At 47.9% G+C, this 20,767-nt stretch overlaps 1 protein-coding gene across 1 annotated transcript in view; it reads left to right on the top strand.

Annotated features, from left to right (window-relative positions):
• Positions 1 to 9,124: 9,124 nt before the first annotated feature.
• Positions 9,125 to 20,767, top strand: part of LOC138246984 (melatonin receptor type 1A-like) — a 139,632-nt gene continuing 127,989 nt past the window's right edge. Inside the window, exon 1 of the mRNA XM_069201734.1 lies at positions 9,125 to 9,308. Within this exon, the coding sequence (XP_069057835.1) occupies positions 9,125 to 9,308 (184 nt within the window). The remainder of the gene's footprint in view (positions 9,309 to 20,767) is intronic.

Below are 20,767 nucleotides of genomic sequence, written 5' to 3'. Positions count from 1 at the left end.
TAGTCGTCTTTGCTACTATGTTGCAGGTTTGCAGGCTTCCAGCGCGGTCAGCGGTCGATTCCTTATCAGAAGGTGAAGAGGGAGATGCAGAGGAACTCGGCTGAGCTCATGCATTCGTTATCTGAAGTTTCCCCAGAGACAGAGACCCTAAATAGCCAGAAAAGAGGGTTTGGCTACCTAGGAGAGAGGAAAGGCTACTAACACCTGAAGGAGCCTATCACAAGGAGTCTCTGACGTCACCTGGTGGCACTGGCCACTCAGAGCAGTCCAGTGTGCCAGCAGCACCTCTGTTTCCAAGATGGCAGAGGTCTGGAGCACACTGGAGGAGCTCTGGACACCTCCCAGGGGAGGTGCAGGTCAGGGGAGTGGTCACTCCCCTTTCCTTTGTCCAGTTTCGCGCCAGAGCAGGGGCTAAGGGGTCCCTGAACCGGTGTAGACTGGCTTATGCAGAATTGGGCACCTCTGTGCCCAACAAAGCATTTCCAGAGGCTGGGGGAGGCTACTCCTCCCCTGCCTTCACACCATTTTCCAAAGGGAGAGGGTGTCACACCCTCTCTCAGAGGAAGTTCTTTGTTCTGCCATCCTGGGCCAGGCCTGGCTGGACCCCAGGAGGGCAGATGCCTGTCTGAGGGGTTGGCAGCAGCAGCAGCTGCAGTGAAACCCCAGGAAGGGCAGTCTGGCAGTACCAGGGTCTGTGCTACAGACCACTGGGATCATGGAATTGTACCAACAATGCCAGGATGGCATAGAGGGGGCAATTCCATGATCATAGACATGTTACATGGCCATATTCGGAGTTACCATGGTGAAGCTACATATAGGTAGTGACCTATATGTAGTGCACGCGTGTAATGGTGTCCCCGCACTCACAAAGTTCAGTGAATTGGCTCTGAACAATGTGGGGGCACCTTGGCTAGTGCCAGGGTGCCCTCACACTAAGTAACTTTGCACCTAACCTTTACCAGGTAAAGGTTAGACATATAGGTGACTTATAAGTTACTTAAGTGCAGTGTAAAATGGCTGTGAAATAACGTGGACGTTATTTCACTCAGGCTGCAGTGGCAGGCCTGTGTAAGAATTGTCAGAGCTCCCTATGGGTGGCAAAAGAAATGCTGCAGCCCATAGGGATCTCCTGGAACCCCAATACCCTGGGTACCTCAGTACCATATACTAGGGAATTATAAGGGTGTTCCAGTAAGCCAATGTAAATTGGTAAAATTGGTCACTAGCCTGTTAGTGACAATTTGAAAGTAATGAGAGAGCATAACCACTGAGGTTCTGGTTAGCAGAGCCTCAGTGAGACAGTTAGGCACCACACAGGGAACATATACATGCACACCTATGAGCACTGGGGCCCTGTGTGACAGGGTCCCAGTGACACATACATATAGGCCACAAACCTATGAGCACTGGGGTCCTGACCAGCAGGATCCCAGTGACACATAACAACCATACTGAAAACATAGTGTTTTCACTATGAGCACTGAGGCCTGGCTATCAGGATCCCAGTGAGACAGTGAAAACAGTGACAAACACCCTGACATACACTCACAAACAGGCCAAAAGTGGGGGTAACAAGGCTAGAAAGAGGCTACCTTCTCACACAACCCCCCCCCAAACGAAGGACAATAAGGCTAACCTTGGCCAGTTGAGACTTTATTGTCTAAGTGGTGATAAGTAGAGAGTAGCTCTGCAATAGACTGGTTACTCCCTTTATCATCCACTATATGGTTACTTCCCTGTGGGGATGTAAACCACCCTGTTTGAAGTTTTTTAGCTAACCAACAATGCGAAGATGTATTTTCAGAGTTTCTATCAGTAAGTTTTAGTTTAGAGCAGTGGGAATTGTCCACTGAACCTATTTGTAGTGATGGAAATGCCAGACAGGGATGCTGTCTCAGAAAAGCCATAGCTGGGCAAAAACTTTGTCCATCTGGCTGGAAGAGAGAACAGGGATGCTGTTTCTCTTGAGTTGGAGCAGGGCAGGGATGCTGTCCTATGAGCTCCACACTAGGGCAGGGATGCTGTCCTAAGTGTTGTGAGGTAGTGCAGGGTTTCTGAACTAAAGTTTCTCTGGGAGGGTTGGAGGGATGCTCCATGTTAACTAAAATGGTGCTGTTTTTCTCACCAATGTTAGTTATCCCACAGAGAGGTACTTCCACCTCAGGGAGTCCAGCTTTGCCAGCTGATGATTCCCTTGGAACAGGTGCCACCCCAGGAGAGGTTTCTCCCACCACAGGAATAGTATCCTGAATGGTAGGGTGGTTAGGGGATACTGTGATACCCTTTTTACCTGTTGATGGAGAGGGATCCTGAGTTTTCAGGCCTTCTCTCCTTTGCTTTTTCATTTCACTTGAAATGAGAGGGAACAATTCCTCAGGGATGCCCAGCATGGCTGCATGGGCATAAAACTCTACATCAGCCCAACCTGAGGCCTCTAGGTCATTACCTAAGAGACAGTCTACAGGTAAGCTAGGTGATACCACCACCTGCTTAGGGCCAGTAACTCCACCCCAACTAAACTGAATTATAGCTAAGGGAAGAAACTTAGTGGAGTTATGGACATCAATAATCTTATACTGTTGTCCAATGATGTGTTGTTCAGGAGGCACTAGGTTTTCAGTCACCAAAGTGAAACTGGCACCTGTGTCCCTGTAGGCCAAGGCCTCAACACCATTTATTGAAACTGTCTGCCTGTACTTATCCATTGTAAGGGGACAAGCAGCCAGTGTGGCAAGGCCAATGCCACTAGGTGTGACAGAAACTGTCTTGGGACTGATTACATCAGTTTCCACTATGGACCCATAAGTGAACCCAACTACACCCTTTGCTTGACTGTTGCCAGCAGTCCCACCACTAGTACCACTACTGCTAGGGGCACTAGAGCTTGATGTATTAGTGGTGGTAGGCTCAGGGGGTTTACCTGGACAGGACTTATCCCCTGGCCTATGGCCTCTGTTTTTACACACAAAGCACCAAGGCTTTTTAATGTGTGCAGGTTGGGAAGAAGAGGAAGACTTCGTTTTATCCCCACCCTCTGAAGAGTGTTTAAGATTTGAAGTGGGATCTTTGGTTTTACCCTTATCCCCATGCTTATCTTGAGATTTTTCACCATCTTTCTTCTTATTGCCATCTTTGTCACCCCCTGTATGAACTTTTCTGTTCACTCTTGTTCTGACCCATTTGTCTGCCTTCTTTCCCAATTCTTGGGGAGAGGTCAGATCAGAGTCCACCAAGTACTGGTGCAACAAATCAGACACACAATTATTAAGAATATGCTCTCTCAGGATTGTGTTATACAGGCTTTCATAATCAGTAACTTTACTGCCATGTAACCACCCCTCCAAGGCCTTCACTGAATGGTCAATGAAATCAACCCAGTCTTGTGAAGACTCCTTTTTGGTCTCTCTGAACTTTATCCTGTACTGTTCAGTGGTTAAGCCATAACCATCCAGGAGTGCATTCTTAAGAACTGTAAAATTATTGGCATCATTTTCTTTCACTGTAAGGAGCCTATCCCTACCTTTTCCAGTAAATGATAGCCATAGGATAGCAGCCCACTGCTTTTGAGGGACATCCTGTACAGCACAGGCCCTCTCAAGTGCAGCAAACCACTTGTTAATGTCATCCCCCTCCTTATAAGGGGGAACTATCTTGTGCAGATTCCTGGAATCATACTCTTTTGCAGGATGACTATGGGGAATACTGCTGCTGCCACCATGGGTATCTAAACCCAACTTCTGTCTTTCCTTCTCTAATTCTAAAGACTGTCTATCCAAATCCAGCTGTTGCTTCTTGAGCTTCAGTCTGGTTTGTTCCACTCTCAATCTATTGAGCTCCCTTTCTAACAATCTGTCATCAGGGTGGGTGGGAGGGACATTTCTAGATACAGAGGTATGATGGGAATGAACAGAAGGAGACCTGTCCCTTACAGAGGGCACCCTAACAGCTTGGCTACCAGCATAATGTGAGAGCACACCATCAGTATGGTGTGATTCAACCTCTGTACCAACTATGCTAGACTGTCTAGTAATGGGCAGGCTGAGAATTTTCTTTCCTGAACCTTTTCCTGGGGGAGTCCCTGGATCAGATTGAGAACCATTAGCTACTTTTTCTACAGATTGGGCACTTATGGCCTTATCCTGTACTCTAAGCATATTAATTAACAGTTCTAAGGAAGGATTCTTCCCTACACTCAAACCTCTCTCTATGCAGAGACTCCTTGCTCCTTTCCAGCTAAGGTGATCATATGCAAGTTTGGACAGTTCAACTTTTTGGCCTGTGCCAGACATTTTTAGAGAGAGTTAAAGTGATAGATAAAGAGAAAAAAGTTTTCAGAACTTTTTGGAAAGACAGAAAAAACTTTTTAAACTTTTAAGAACTTTTTGAAAGTTTAGTAGTACTTTTCAGCACTTAGAAAAGAGTGAAAAGAGGAAATGCAAAACTTTTTGGCTATGTGTATATACACTGACCTTGTTTTGTATATTTTTCTCTTATGAAAAGTACAATGACAAGAGTGGTAAGTAGTCTCAAGCACTTATCCCACCACTGCACAACCAATGTAGGAGGCTGGACTGGCTTGTAGTGAGTACCAAGGGGTACTTGCACCTTGCACCAGGCCCAGTTATCCCTTATTAGTGTATAGGGTGTCTAGCAGCTTAGGCTGATAGATAATGGTAGCTTAGCAGAGCAGCTTAGGCTGAACTAGGAGACGTGTGAAGCTACTACAGTACCACTTAGTGTCATATGCACAATATCATAAGAAAACACAATACACAGTTATACTAAAAATAAAGGTACTTTATTTTTATGACAATATGCCAAAGTATCTTAGAGTGTACCCTCAGTAAGAGGATAGGAAATATACACAAGATATATATACACAATAGCAAAAATATGCAGTATAGTCTTAGAAAACAGTGCAAACAATGTATAATTACAATAGGATGCAATGGGGAAACATAGGGATAGGGGCAACACAAACCATATACTCCAAAAGTGGAATGTGAACCACGAATGGACCCCAAACCTATGTGACCTTGTAGAGGGTCGCTGGGACTATTAGAAAATAGTGAGAGTTAGAAAAATAACCCTCCCCAAGACCCTGAAAAGTGAGTGCAAAGTGCACCAAAGTTCCCCTAAGGACAAAATAGTCGTGTTAGAGGGAGAATGCAAGGAAAACACAAATCAGCAATGCAACAACGATGGATTCCTGTCTGAAGGTACCTGTGGAACAAGGGGACCAAGTCCAAAAGTCACAAACAGCTCGGAGATGGGCAGATGCCCAAGAAATGCCAGCGGTTGGTGCAAAGAAGCTCTTACTAGGCTGAAGAACTGTGAATACTGCAGGAACGACAAGGGCTAGAGACTTCCCCTTTGGAGGATGGATCCCCCACGCCTTGGAGAGTCGTGCAGAAGTGATTTTCCGCCGGATGGACGCCAACAAGCCTTGCTACACGCAAATCGTGCGTTTGGCGTTTTTGGACGCTGCTGGGGCCCAGGAGGGACCAGAAGGTCGCAAATTGGACCTGCAGAGAGAGGGGACGTCGAGCAAGACAAAGAGCCCTCACTGAAGCCGGTAGCACCCGGAGAAGTGCCAGAAACAGGCACTACGAGGATGCGTGAAACGGTGCTCGCCGAAGTTGCACAAAGGAGTCCCACGTCGCCGGAGACCAACTTAGAAAGTCGTGCAATGCAGGTTAGAGTGCCGTGGACCCAGGCTTGGCTGTGCACGAAGGATTTCCGCCGGAAGTGCACAGGGGCCGGAGAAGCTTGCAAAGTCGCGGTTCCCAGCAATGCAGCCCAGCGAGGTGAGGCAAGGACTTACCTCCACCAAACTTGGGCTGAAGAGTCACTGGACTGTGGGGGTCACTTGGACGGTGTCGCTGGATTCGAGGGACCTCGCTCGTCGTGCTGAGAGGAGACCCAAGGGACCGGAGATGCAGCTTTTTGGTGCCTGCGGTTGCAGGGGGAAGATTCCGTCGACCCACGGGAGATTTCTTCGGAGCTTCTGGTGCAGAGAGGAGGCAGACTACCCCCACAGCATGCACAAGCAGGAAAACAGTCGAGAAGGCGGCAGGATCAGCGTTACAGAGTTGCAGTAGTCGTCTTTGCTACTATGTTGCAGGTTTGCAGGCTTCCAGCGCGGTCAGCGGTCGATTCCTTATCAGAAGGTGAAGAGGGAGATGCAGAGGAACTCGGCTGAGCTCATGCATTCGTTATCTGAAGTTTCCCCAGAGACAGAGACCCTAAATAGCCAGAAAAGAGGGTTTGGCTACCTAGGAGAGAGGAAAGGCTACTAACACCTGAAGGAGCCTATCAGCAGGAGTCTCTGACGTCACCTGGTGGCACTGGCCACTCAGAGCAGTCCAGTGTGCCAGCAGCACCTCTGTTTCCAAGATGGCAGAGGTCTGGAGCACACTGGAGGAGCTCTGGACACCTCCCAGGGGAGGTGCAGGTCAGGGGAGTGGTCACTCCCCTTTCCTTTGTCCAGTTTCGCGCCAGAGCAGGGGCTAAGGGGTCCCTGAACCGGTGTAGACTGGCTTATGCAGAATTGGGCACCTCTGTGCCCAACAAAGCATTTCCAGAGGCTGGGGGAGGCTACTCCTCCCCTGCCTTCACACCATTTTCCAAAGGGAGAGGGTGTCACACCCTCTCTCAGAGGAAGTTCTTTGTTCTGCCATCCTGGGCCAGGCCTGGCTGGACCCCAGGAGGGCAGATGCCTGTCTGAGGGGTTGGCAGCAGCAGCAGCTGCAGTGAAACCCCAGGAAGGGCAGTCTGGCAGTACCAGGGTCTGTGCTACAGACCACTGGGATCATGGAATTGTACCAACAATGCCAGGATGGCATAGAGGGGGCAATTCCATGATCATAGACATGTTACATGGCCATATTCGGAGTTACCATGGTGAAGCTACATATAGGTAGTGACCTATATGTAGTGCACGCGTGTAATGGTGTCCCCGCACTCACAAAGTTCAGTGAATTGGCTCTGAACAATGTGGGGGCACCTTGGCTAGTGCCAGGGTGCCCTCACACTAAGTAACTTTGCACCTAACCTTTACCAGGTAAAGGTTAGACATATAGGTGACTTATAAGTTACTTAAGTGCAGTGTAAAATGGCTGTGAAATAACGTGGACGTTATTTCACTCAGGCTGCAGTGGCAGGCCTGTGTAAGAATTGTCAGAGCTCCCTATGGGTGGCAAAAGAAATGCTGCAGCCCATAGGGATCTCCTGGAACCCCAATACCCTGGGTACCTCAGTACCATATACTAGGGAATTATAAGGGTGTTCCAGTAAGCCAATGTAAATTGGTAAAATTGGTCACTAGCCTGTTAGTGACAATTTGAAAGTAATGAGAGAGCATAACCACTGAGGTTCTGGTTAGCAGAGCCTCAGTGAGACAGTTAGGCACCACACAGGGAACATATACATGCACACCTATGAGCACTGGGGCCCTGTGTGACAGGGTCCCAGTGACACATACATATAGGCCACAAACCTATGAGCACTGGGGTCCTGACCAGCAGGATCCCAGTGACACATAACAACCATACTGAAAACATAGTGTTTTCACTATGAGCACTGAGGCCTGGCTATCAGGATCCCAGTGAGACAGTGAAAACAGTGACAAACACCCTGACATACACTCACAAACAGGCCAAAAGTGGGGGTAACAAGGCTAGAAAGAGGCTACCTTCTCACACATTGCAATAGCCAAAATGAGCCCAACAGGCGCTGTATAAAACAATAAAAATAAAGAAATGGGGGAAGGGAGGGGTGGAGGATCCATCAACTTTGAGGGCAGATATGAATCCTTGAATCAGTATTTGAAATGGGCATATACAACTGCAGCTCTTCACTTTCTCATGGTACTTGTATGATAGAGAGACAATGAGGCAAGTCCATACCAATATTTTCATTTTATCAAACGCGGAATTTCTGCCAAGCTATTTAATGTTTGTAAAAAAATGGAAAAAGAGGCAGGAATGACAAAAACACAAAAGATTCGCATAATGCTTTATTTTCCCGTCCCCTCTTCTGTGCATCAAACAAGAGCTACGCGTGGAGCTCTCATCTTTACATTCCCTGGGCTTTCCTCATATCACTGCCCAAATTCAATTAGCCCTGGTGAGATGTGACTTGGAACGATGAAAGGCGGAGGGCTGACCCCCGCGGGATCCGCCGCTGAGATCCCTCCCCCGCTCACTAATCCTCACACGCACTGCTCTCACAGGTGCAGGCCTCTCCACGGTAGGGGGCTGCGGTGGACGGCTGCGCTGCAGATGCACGGATATCTGGGAAGGTGCGCGCGGACGGAAGCAGATGCTGCGTAGGAATGCCGGGGAGAGGGGACGCTGTTGCTGCGCTCTTCTCTGGGATCACCAGCTCTCAGAACAAGGAGTCCCTAGCACGAGAGCCACATCCTTCAGGCTGGCGCAGCTGAACAGATGGCGAGAATAGCATCAACTGCAGGGATGCTCATGAATAGAAGTTAAGAAACGTCCTCTTTGCTTAATATTTTCTGTGGAGGAGCACTACGGGACACTGCTGGTCGAGTTTACTTTAGGTATTCATTGGCATCAGCTTGGATATTGGCAGAAGATTACGTGATTTGTCTAGGACTACAAATTGTGCTCAAATTGAAAGTTTGGATAAGAATTAGCTCGACTGGTTTCACAGTCAGCAGCTTACCTGAAAGACCATGCTTCATTGTGGCCTCTCAACAATATCACATCTCTTCTTAGCCACAAAAGCACGTATTGGCGCTTCCACTAGGCCACTTCCCAGCTGAACTACAAAACCACATCCCAGTCCATATCTCTTCTTAGCAGCTAGGCCACATCTCAGCTCAAGCACTAGACTGCGCCTCTTCACTCATCCTACCACTTCTCCAACTCTTTGGGTATCAGAGAAGATAGAAGATGACAATGTCTGAGATTACATTTTTGGACTCAGCTTGAGCTCATGAAGGCCTGGATATCTACTCCATGTCTTACAAATCAACAGGACTAGTGCCTCGTCTTGTGCGACACACTTCTCAGCAACCACTGGAAATCTTGAATCTCTCACTGTGTCCCTGCGATTTCTTTTTGCCACCTCTCTGCAAGTAAATGACACCGACATGGACCCGCGTCTTCCCAGGCAGAAGAATATCTCAGCTGGCCACGAGGAGAACACTGAGCACGACCCACCCTGGGTGCTTAGCACACTGGCGGCCGTCCTTATCATCACCATTGTGGTGGACATTGTTGGAAACCTGCTGGTCATTGTGTCCATCTTCAGGAACAAAAGACTGCGGAAAGCAGGTAATGGGCCCCAGGGGGAGAGAAGAGAGAGAAACTAGAAAGTTAGAAACGAAAGAGTGAAAGAGAAGTGGGCAGGAGAGAGGGAATAAGACAGAGGTGAGAGCAAAAGAGATTGAATAGAGAAGAAAGGTGAATGGGACTGGGACAGAGAACAAAACAGTGAGAGGTGATAGAAAGAGAGAAGCTAATAATATGGATCATGGGAGAAAGAGTGAAAGACGTGGGAAAGAGTACGAAAGACAGAAAAATTGCAGGAGGCGAGGGAGACGAGAGAAGAAAAGAAGAGCCAAGAAGAGAGAAGAGAGAGCAACTGAAATAGAAGGGGCTGCAGAAGGAGGGAAAAATAGAACATGAAACAAAAGAAAAGAGAACGGTAGAGAGCAAGGATGTCCAGAGAGGGAGGCGACACGTGCGACAAGGAGTGAGTACGAGAGAAAACGTGAAAGATAAATGGAAAGTGATTGAAAGAGAAACTTAAAGGGGGAAGGGACGTGTAAAAGGGGAGATGTTAGAGAGAAACATCGACGAGAGTGAAAGAGAAAAAGAAGAGGCGAGGTGGGTAAAGGAAAGGAAAGGCGAAAAGAGAGAAGTGGAAGAGGAGGGAAAAAAGGACGAACGAGTAAGATGATAGAAAAATAGAAAAAGAGTAATACAAAAAAGTGAGGAAGAAAGAAGTGGAAAGAGATAAACGAGAATGCGAGGAAGAAATGAGAGAGTGAACGCAAGAGGCGAAAGAGAAGAGAGGGACAGGAAAGACGAAACAAGATAAAGTGAGAGGTGTGTGCGAACACATATTATAAATACTTACCCCAAAGTTTGGGGATACATGTGACTGCACCATTAATTTAACATTCTATAAGTTTATTTGTACTTCAAACTTTACTATTCATCGGTGTGTGTATGCATAAGTCTCACTGTGGGGCCGAACCGGTACTGAAGAGTTGGTAATCACTGAAGGAGCCAAGGAAACAACATCTTTGTGGGGACCACGGCGCTGAGGACCCGCTTGGTTAGTCCACAGAAACACATTTGGAATGCGCGCGTGCTCTGATGCGTGTGCATTCGTTAGGGTTGCTCAGGGCACAGTTTCCAGCCATTCGAGTTGGACACTTGAAACCACCCTAGGATCGCGCTACCAAAGGCGGGAAAAACTCTCTTTACCACCATCATACAAATGTCTCACCTGTTCACGCTATGGAAACTAAACAGTATCGAATGAGCATGTCGTGCAGTGTGACTGGAAAGAAGGAATATCTGAGCCTTAGTGTGTTAATATGAAATATCAGCTGTTTCAGCCACACAGCATCACTCTGCAATATTCTGTAACTGTGCAGAGAATACCCAAAGCAGTGACATTTGGAGAGAGTTGCAGGTTGAAGGGTGTGTGTGTGTGTGAGGAAATGATTGTCTGCACCTGTGTGTTGAGAAGCAGTGTCTCCGGGGTAGTCCTGTGGGTCCATGTACCGATAGAGGTTTTTTTTTTAACCACTGTCTAGAGCTGAAGCACAATTACATGTCATGTAGCGTGACACCGCGTATCTAGAGAGGTATTACCCGCTTGTGCATCAGTAACGCAGCGTTGATGTTATATTAAAATATAAGTAACGTGATCAGGTGTGGAGAGAGGGGGGAGACAGAACGCACGTACACACACCGTACAGGGCAGTACACACGAACCAGGATTGCATGGAGTCTCCCTATCCATGAAGCAATATTGCACAAAGTGGCAGTTTGGGACAGTGTGCAAGAGGCTTTATTGAACGTCTCTATAGTGCCAGTACTTCTAAAGAGATACGTTGGGGTAGTATATCGTAAACGGCACTGAATGTCGCTGTAATGTCACTATATCTAGTGCAATTCTATATATCTGTGTAGTGTCCATATATATATGAAGCCGTATTGAACATATGTGTAGCGCTGCACATTGTATCTGAGGCGCTATTGTACATATGTGCAGTGAGGGACATTGTATCTGGAGCTGCTTAATCGACATGTGTGCAGTTGGGGGCGGTGTGCCAGAAAGAGTAGTGGATATGTAAGCAGTGTCAGTCAGTGTGTTTGAACGGCATTGTGCATATGTGCCAGGTGGAAGACGGGAATCTGATGCAGTATTATACACCTGTGCAGGTTCAGTATATGTAAGCAGTATTGTACATAAATACCAGGAGGCGCAGTATATCTGATGCAGTACTGTAGCTAAGTGAAGGGGGCAGTGTTCTCGTGGCACTGGTGTACGTACATATGTGCCGCAACGGCAACGTGTATCTGACGCAGTATTGTAAATATATACACAGGTGGGGGACCGCATCGATACCCACAAACAAAAACAGTTCACACTGGTTTTCCCTCTATGATCCACTACTTGGAGCAACATACTTTATGTTCACAGTAAACAAAGCAGACTGAAACCTTCCTGCGATAGAGAATATAACAATTCTCAGGCCGTATTTATTCACAACCATATAAACACGACATAAAAATATCATCATATGTACAGTATTTCTTTTCATCCTTAAATTTCCATAATTATTTACAATATACATCTCAAATCTTAAAAAGGAGTCATGGTTGTCCACCCACCAGGCACCTGTGGCATCGTCTGTAAACTGGGGGCCGTGTTTCCCCCAAAACCAATTACGCTTCACAAGGCGTGACTCACCTGCCCCCTCAAGATAGAGGGGGCGCGGGCCAGCATGAAAACTGTCCCCCAATCCAACCATGCCAGAGCCAACCCTAAGCAAGGGATCCCCCCTTGCACCCAATGGGAATGATACTGGGCAACCGGGCCATACCTTGGTCCCCTGGCGCAGTCTCATCCCCCCAAATTAAAAAATTCCAGGGCCATGTAATGGAGTACCGTGGGGGGAGCTATGGACATTCGCGGTAGCGGTCGTCCCAAGCCCCTTTCCTAAACCCACAGCACCGCCACCCTGGTTTGAGCCAACAAGCTCATGATACCGTCTTGAGTTCGCCTGCACTAGTATTCTTGATGCCAAGGTTATCCACCTGTTTTGTGCCAAAACATGACTCCTTCCCTCCTAAGGTCTTCCTAATCCTGCTATTCTTTGGGGATGGGTGGGCGGGAAAGAATTCCTCCAGTCCTCTGGAGGAGAGCGTCGAGCGTCAGGGGCAGCCCCAGGGTCAAGAAAACAACCTGACCCTAGAGGGACTTTAGTCCCCCTTTTAACTAACTCGGGCTGCCCCTGCTGATTACCTGGGAGCCCCCACCACACCCCCTTCAGCCAATCGGCTCACCCCTCGGGGTGAGCGCGATTTTCAAAAATTTTCGCGGCAGCCACAGTTGGGCTGCCGGCCGAAACCGGTCCGATCCGGCCCGCACCTGTATTGGGGGCGCGCTATGCCGTGGTGCGCGCCCCCTGCCCACAGGTGGGGGACCGCATCGATACCCACAAACAAAAACAGTTCACACTGGTTTTCCCTCTATGATCCACTACTTGGAGCAACATACTTTATGTTCACAGTAAACAAAGCAGACTGAAACCTTCCTGCGATAGAGAATATAACAATTCTCAGGCCGTATTTATTCACAACCATATAAACACGACATAAAAATATCATCATATGTACAGTATTTCTTTTCATCCTTAAATTTCCATAATTATTTACAATATACATCTCAAATCTTAAAAAGGAGTCATGGTTGTCCACCCACCAGGCACCTGTGGCATCGTCTGTAAACTGGGGGCCGTGTTTCCCCCAAAACCAATTACGCTTCACAAGGCGAGACTCACCTGCCCCCTCAAGATAGAGGGGGCGCGGGCCAGCATGAAAACTGTCCCCCAATCCAACCATGCCAGAGCCAACCCTAAGCAAGGGATCCCCCCTGGCACCCAATGGGAATGATACTGGGCAACCGGGCCATACCTTGGTCCCCTGGCGCAGTCTCATCCCCCCAAATTAAAAAATTCCAGGGCCATGTAATGGAGTACCGTGGGGGGAGCTATGGACATTCGCGGTAGCGGTCGTCCCAAGCCCCTTTCCTAAACCCACAGCACCGCCACCCTGGTTTGAGCCAACAAGCTCATGATACCGTCTTGAGTTCGCCTGCACTAGTATTCTTGATGCCAAGGTTATCCACCTGTTTTGTGCCAAAACATGACTCCTTCCCTCCCACAGGCCTGGTTGGTTTCCCGACCAACCAGGCCTCCCCCTGAGGACAATAAGCTCAGTTCTGAGAGAGACACTGTATTGAAAATGCTATCAGGTTCTCAAGAAACACAGTATGACCACCATCTGACAGGTGAACTCCATCTTCATGAAACATTGCCTCCTCTTGTAGGCACCCATGCCCAACAGTCCTTAGGGCTGATGTGTTCAAAAGCCGTTTCATGCGGCTGTTCAGCCGTCTGGCTGATTCATTAAGGGCCTTCGCTGAGCGCCCGACCTCCAAATCCGCCTAGGAATTATATGGGACCATGCAATGACAGCCCCTGGACACCGCTTTGCTAACCAGGAGATCTTGACCATTAAGTCCTCAAAAACTGATCTCCTCCCGATTGTTGCCAGATCGTTGCCTCCCACGTGAAGGATGATGAGCGCTGGCGGCGGCAGCCGCCGTCGCAGAACCTCCTCGATGAGCTGGCGAAGACCGTCAAGGCGCAGACCCCCTCTCGCTATGCAAAGAAACCGGAGACCTGCATCCTGTGCCCGACTGCGATACAAGTTGAAGAATGGCTGCGCCCGACGCACAAAGGAATGCCCAATAACCCAAACACTGGCGGGAGCCATGTGCCCAATGGTAAACTGAGAGATCCTGAGAACAGAAAGAAAAACCGTTACACATGAGGTCATTGACGTGTGTCAAAAAGGTGTTCCTAGATCATATGGAGGCGTACATAGCGTTTATAGCAATCTGACTTCCACCTCCCAATCCCTTTTACCGTCTCTGTATTGAGCCCTGCCCCTGCTGCCGATGTTGCTGCCCCTATCCTAAAGGAATGGGCAGTAAATTTGCCATGCATGCCAATTGCCAGTAAGGCTTTCTGCAATACTTGGGAAAACTGATACCTAGTAAGTGGTACCCCAGATGCATGGACTAATAAAGAGGTGGAAGAAACCTGGGGACGAATCTGCAGGTACTTGTTAACTGCACGTACTGGGCAACCACTGAAGTCACCAGCCCTCCCCAGTATTAACTGTTCACCCCTTCCTGCCTGGTCTGTCTTGGACCGTGGTATAGTAATTACCAAATCCCCCCCTTTCCAGAAAACATGAGACACCAACATTCCGCCGTGAATGTCCTGCTTAGACCTGGCCACAAGCTCTGAGATTCGAAAGGCTCCGTAAAAGGCAAGCGCGAAAGCTGCTGAGAATAGAGTGGACTCAAAATCTGAGTCACAGATCCCAGTCAGGGCCCCCAAGATCTTTACCAGCTTGTCCACGTCAATGGGGCGCCGCTGGTCAGGGATCGACCCTTCCAACCTTTCCCATCCCTTGAGTGCCTGTCTGATAAGAAAAGATCGAGAATGGTCAGCCCCGCCCACTAGTTTGGTAAAAAAGGCTACAGCTGAGATGTGACGTCTGGCACTCGCAGCAGATTTTCCCTGCCTTCGCAAAAGCTCAAGAAATCCCAACCAACTACTCAAGGAACCAGGCTGCGCCAAGGGGTCGGCAGATGTGTGAGTTATATATCTATGAAATGCATTCTCATATGCCCTTCTTGTTTTTGGTGCTAGGCTGGCTGCCACTAGATCCGCCAAGGGTGAGTTCCAAGATTCCACAGCTGTCCCGGGAAATATGTGGGTTCCAACTCGGCCCCTGGGTGGAACTGCCGAAAATCCTGTAACTTGAAACGAGACAATGCATCAGCTGCGTTATTAAAAATTCCTGGTACATGTTTTGCCTGAAAAAGAATGTTATTCTGCAAACAGATCAACACTAACTCCTTCAACAGTCTTAACACCCTTCTGCACTTTGCATGTTGAAAGTTAATGCTTTGTACCACTGCCATGTTGTCAGACCAAAAAACCACAGATTGATTGCAAAGATGATCCACCCATATGTGTAGTGCAACCACTATGGGAAATAACTCAAGGAAGGTGATGTTCTTAACTAACCCGGATGACTCCCAAGCGTGAGGCCAGGCCTGAGCACACCACCTGGTACCTAAAATGGCCCCGAAACCACTACTACCCGCTGAGTCAGTAAATAAACCGATTTCCTGATTGGACCGCCGAGGGGCTGGCCATACCACTGACCCATTGAAATCCTGGAGGAAAGCCAACCAAATCCTTAGATCCTGCCTTACTTCAGCAGACAACCGCGTCCTATGGTGCTTCTCTTTTAAGCCAGACATAGACTGAGCGATAGAGCGCGAGAAAGGGCGCCCCATTGGAATGATCCGCAAGGCAAAATTAAGTTGACCCACCAATATCTGTAACTGATGCAGGGTGACTTTTTTGGCTGCCAAACAGGTTTCTAAGGATGCTCTGAAAGCCATGACTTTATCCTGGGGCAATCTGCACTCCCCTCTCACTGAATCTATTTCAATGCCCAGAAATACCAAGGATGTGGTTGGACCTGTTGTTTTTTCCTGAGCTAAAGGGATGCCGAATTTATCCATCAGAGACTTAAATGCAGTCAAAGACTTAGCACACCTATCAGACCCGCTTGGTCCAAGGAACAAGAAGTCATCTAGATAATGAATGACATTAGGTGACCCTGAAACTTGTGTAAAAACCCACTCTAAAAACGTGCTAAATTGCTCGAAATAAGCGCAGGAAACTGAACAACCCATAGGCATGCATTTGTCATAATAGAACTTCCCTCTGAATTGGAAGCCCAGCAGATGATAATCATCAGGGTGAACAGGCAAGAGTCTGAAGGCTGATTCTATATCTGCTTTTGCCATGAGAGACCCTTGACCCAGTTTCCTCAATAAAGTCAAGGCGCCATCAAGAGATGCATACTTGACTGAGCAGAGGGCTGGATCGATTGCGTCATTTACAGAGGCTTCGCGAGGGGCGGAAAGATTGTGTATTAAACGAAATTCCCCAGGATCCTTCTTGGGAACCAAACCCAGGGGGGAACAGACAAAATCCTTTAATGGGGGGCTGTCAAATGGCCCAGCAATCCTATTTAAACCCAATTCCTTCAATATCTTGCGTTCAGCTACCTCCTGTGCAATGTCTAAAGACTGCTGATTTCTACAAAATCTTGGGCCTTGCACCCCTGCCGCTGGGATCCTAAAACCATCGCGGAAACCTTCATACAACAATTTTGAAGCATCGCGCCGTGCATATAAATTAAGCCAAGGGTTCATAGCCAAGATAGACACAGGTGAAGGGGCCCCTGGGACCAAGAAAACATTATCCTCATTTTTGCCCAACCTTTTCTTTGGATTTCTTGAAACATTTGAACTCAGGATGCCCTGCCGCACCGCAAAAGGAGCAATTGTGCTTGAATTTGCAAGAACCCTGTGGCCTAGAACATGCTCTTTTGTTGAAAGCCCAACACGCCCCTTTTGAATCCTTGTTGGGCGTGGGCCCTCGAAAAAGAGACTGGACATTGGCTTCTGGTTTCTTCAGCATCATACAGCGCAACCATGCATTAACATCGGTCTGATCCCAGCACATAGAAGGGTTTGATGCTTTTTTCAACCTGAACGCTTTGTCATAATCCTTCCAACTGGTTCCTCCAAACTCCTCATGCGCACCTACTATTTTATTCAAATAATATGCAGTTTGAGGACCTAGCTCAGGAAATTTTTCCAGTAAAATGGACTGATAAATGGTGAAACCTTTTATCCAATTTATAATGGTCTCATCTACCTTTGGTTTCTTCCATTTGTGAGAGCAATCCTTAATGTCCTTACTTTCCTCATCAGCCGGCTTCACTACTGTTAGCTCAAAATTATCCACAAATGTACCCTTGTGAATTTTTGCCCTTAACTCACTAGATATATGAGGTCCCAGCTGATCCCTAGGAGAAAGTACTTGATCATGTGTCCCGCCTGGTTGGGTAGCACTCTCACCTTGTTTCTCTGGTGGTGATGTACTGGTAGTGGTGCCCACAACTGCTGGCAGGGCAATGGAGGATGTAGGCTCGTGCGATGTGGTGGCTGTGGCCCTCGGGGGTTCTTGTGTTCCTGTGGTGGCCCCTTGCAGATTTGCGCCAACACCCATTGCTAAGCCCTTTAACGTGGCCAATGCTGACCCCTCACTTGCCAAATCAATCTGTGGGGCATTGCCTAACTTCGCCAGCCAGGGCAGCAATTTTGCTAATCCACTAACCAGGTCCCCTCCCGGTTCACGCTCGCTGACCGAAACTGCTCCACCCAAGGGTGTACCTGCCACTGCTCCCGTGATGGCAACCTCTGGTTGCGTGTCTGCCTGTCCCATGTTGGGATCCCGTGTCCCCTCAGTGAGTGTCCTCTTGGGAGCTGATTTTTTCCCCCCAAGTTTGGGTGCCACTTTCCTAGCCCTCTTAGGAACCGGGGGGAATGCTGATTTTGGAGGGACCCCAGCTCGCCTTGGGCGCCCCCCCTGATCTGGCGCAGAATCTATCTCTAATTCAGGAGTCTCACCACCCACCGGATTGCCCTCAGCCCCCTTTTGCGCCAGTGACATGAGAGCTGGTTGCATGAGAGCGAGCACCCGGTCCATAGCGTCTAAGCGCCCCATAACTGCCTCTACATCCAATTTACGCTTTACCTGTTTTGGTGGCATGCCTAAAGATTACCCTAAAACCACCCAGCTGCCACAACACACAAATGATAACAATACTTATGAAAACGGGCGGAGGAAAAATACCACTAAATAGGCAAAGTCAAGAAAGGTTCACAAACAGGCAAAACGAAAAATTAGTAAACAATTATACTATAAATATTTTAGGTAGGCAATAACAAATTACAGCATAGGCTCTGGAATTACTATTAAAGCAATACTGCCATCTACTGGCATAAAATTATACAAAGAAAATTGCACAGTATAAAAAACAGCATGAAAGACAAAACTTATTCTGATTGCTTCTTGCCCCTGCAGCCCCTGAGGAAAGCACCACCTCTTAACCCAAAAAAGAACCAGCCGAGAACACCCCAGAATACTACCAGGACCCCCACCACTCCTTACCTTGTCTGTGATGCCTCTCCTGGTCCCAGGGCCCCAACACCAGGGCAAAGCAGCAAGAGCCGGTTGCAAAAAAGGTCAAGGCAGACCTTTAAATCACCTAGCTGGTGTCTCCCAGCCAGCTGCCTTGCCCCAGGCCAGAGAGAGGTGAAGACAAGGCCAAGGGCAGCAAAGGTCAAGGCAGCACGAAAATGAGCAAAAGAATTCCTCCAGTCCTCTGGAGGAGAGCGTCGATCGTCAGGGGCAGCCCCAGGCTCAAGAAAACAACCTGACCCTAGAGGGACTTTAGTCCCCCTTTTAACTAACTCGGGCTGCCCCTGCTGATTACCTGGGAGCCCCCACCACACCCCCTTCAGCCAATCGGCTCACCCCTCGGGGTGAGCGCGATTTTCAAAAAATTTTGCGGCAGCCACAGTTGGGCTGCCGGCCGAAACCGGTCCGATCCAGCCCGCACCTGTATTGGGGGCGCGCTATGCCGTGGTGCGCGCCCCCTGCCCAGGATCATCAGTTCTGAAGCAATACTGTACATATGTTCATGTGGGGCAGAGTATCTCATGCAGTGTCGTACCTATGGGACGTTTGGGGCAGTGTGCCCGAAGGGGTACTGTACTATGTGCCACGTGGGAGAAGTGTATCTGAGTACAGAACACATGTAACTTGCAGGGCACAATATCACATGAAGCACTGTATGCAGGGAGTTTGGGGTAGTGTGCCCAAAGCAGTATTGTGCATATGTGTCACATGGGGCAGGTTTACGTGATGCAGTATTTTGTATCAGTGCAGTGTTGTGACTATATCGGAAACCGTTTTGCACAAACAAGTGTGGTGCAATGTATCAGAAGCAGTATTGAATAGTTGCAATATATCTGGAATATCATTCTATATCTGTATCGTGTACGTATATGTGAAGCAGTGTGGACGGGAAGAGATAGGATAACAATCCATGATATTAGCTGCTCACCAATTCTGAAGTAATGCAGTACTCTGTATATTTCCATTTCAGTCTATCTAACGAGCATGCCGCTAGCCCAATTATTACATGCTTTTTCTTGAATTTGATTTAATCTTTGTATGTTTAGGGAGGTGCATTTATGTGGAACAAACCCATTCTGTGTGTATTAGCTTGGGTATCAGTGGGAGGAGCTTCTCCAACAGCAAGTTTGCTCAAGATGTTGTAGTCTCAATTTAATATGGACTACTGTCTATATGAGGCCTTGTCTGATGGTTCGCGACTTGGCTTTAAGATGGAAGTGACTAATGTTCTTTGGTGGGGGAGAGAATAGGCACCCCTTCCCCCATCACCCAAATACTTCAAGAAGCTTTGGTAGTATGAGCAGTTCATATGTGGCATACACTTTGATTATACTCCCCTATCCGGCCCGCACAGCAAGAGTGTAAATAGGACAGAAGATATCTGATGCCTACACAATGGCCAGGTGGACAAGGCAAAGGTACCCACTATCCCCTATGCTATTTGTGTTAGCCATAGTGCCAATAGCGAGCAAAATGAGGCAGTTGGGTGCATTAAGATATGAGACAGGGCGATGGCGAGTGGCACTGGCAAAACGTAAGCTACCTGTGGACAAAGGAGGTATGGGAGCACCAGGCTTCAAAGGATATTACATGGTGGCGTAACTGCAGTGGGCAGCACTGCGACTAGCAGAACACCTTGTAAGTACGACCGGGTACACAAATGACCAAATTCGAGTAGGCCCACGTCAGGACTATTGTTTAGGCCCACTAAGTCCAATAAAAGACCATCCGCTGCTGGTGAAAATGACCATGGCTTCAAGAATATTGGTCATTTAATTCAGAATGGTATTTCTACAGACTTTCAAATGCCAGCAGTCGAATGAGAAACACCAAGCTGCCAGTTCCTACTATACAAAAGAGTAGTACACAATATCAGACAGCAAAGTAACATCACTGTGGACGAATCTCCAAAGCATGCAGTGATTCAAACAATAAACACTCTGGGAAGAGGCCGCAGGAGAGAAGCTCAGATATATAAATTCACCGATACAAGTGTATTGTTACAGAAACCTAGGAACAAACGGGAAAGCTTAGTGGGATACCCATTCCATGACAAGGAATGGTAAAGAGCATTGGAATACGTGCAAAAGTTATCCGGCAATACACGCTTTGGTACATCTACTTTATTTTGGTACATCTACTTTATTGTGCTACACAGAGCATATCTCAGCCCATGTTACTTAGGGCAGATATTCCCACAGGCCTATCCTAGCTATCCCAGATACAGTAATGAAGTGATGAAATTCCACCACATTATATGGAGCTGTCCAGCTTTGCAGGGACTCTGAAACACTATACTATATAGTATCAACGCTATAAAGAGCACCAAGAAGAAAAGAC

Source organism: Pleurodeles waltl, chromosome 7 (assembly GCF_031143425.1).
Source record: "Pleurodeles waltl isolate 20211129_DDA chromosome 7, aPleWal1.hap1.20221129, whole genome shotgun sequence".
Classification (NCBI taxonomy): Eukaryota; Metazoa; Chordata; class Amphibia; order Caudata; family Salamandridae; genus Pleurodeles; species Pleurodeles waltl.
The sequence above is the reverse complement of the archived record's forward strand: the minus strand, read 5'-3'. Positions and strand labels throughout refer to the sequence as shown.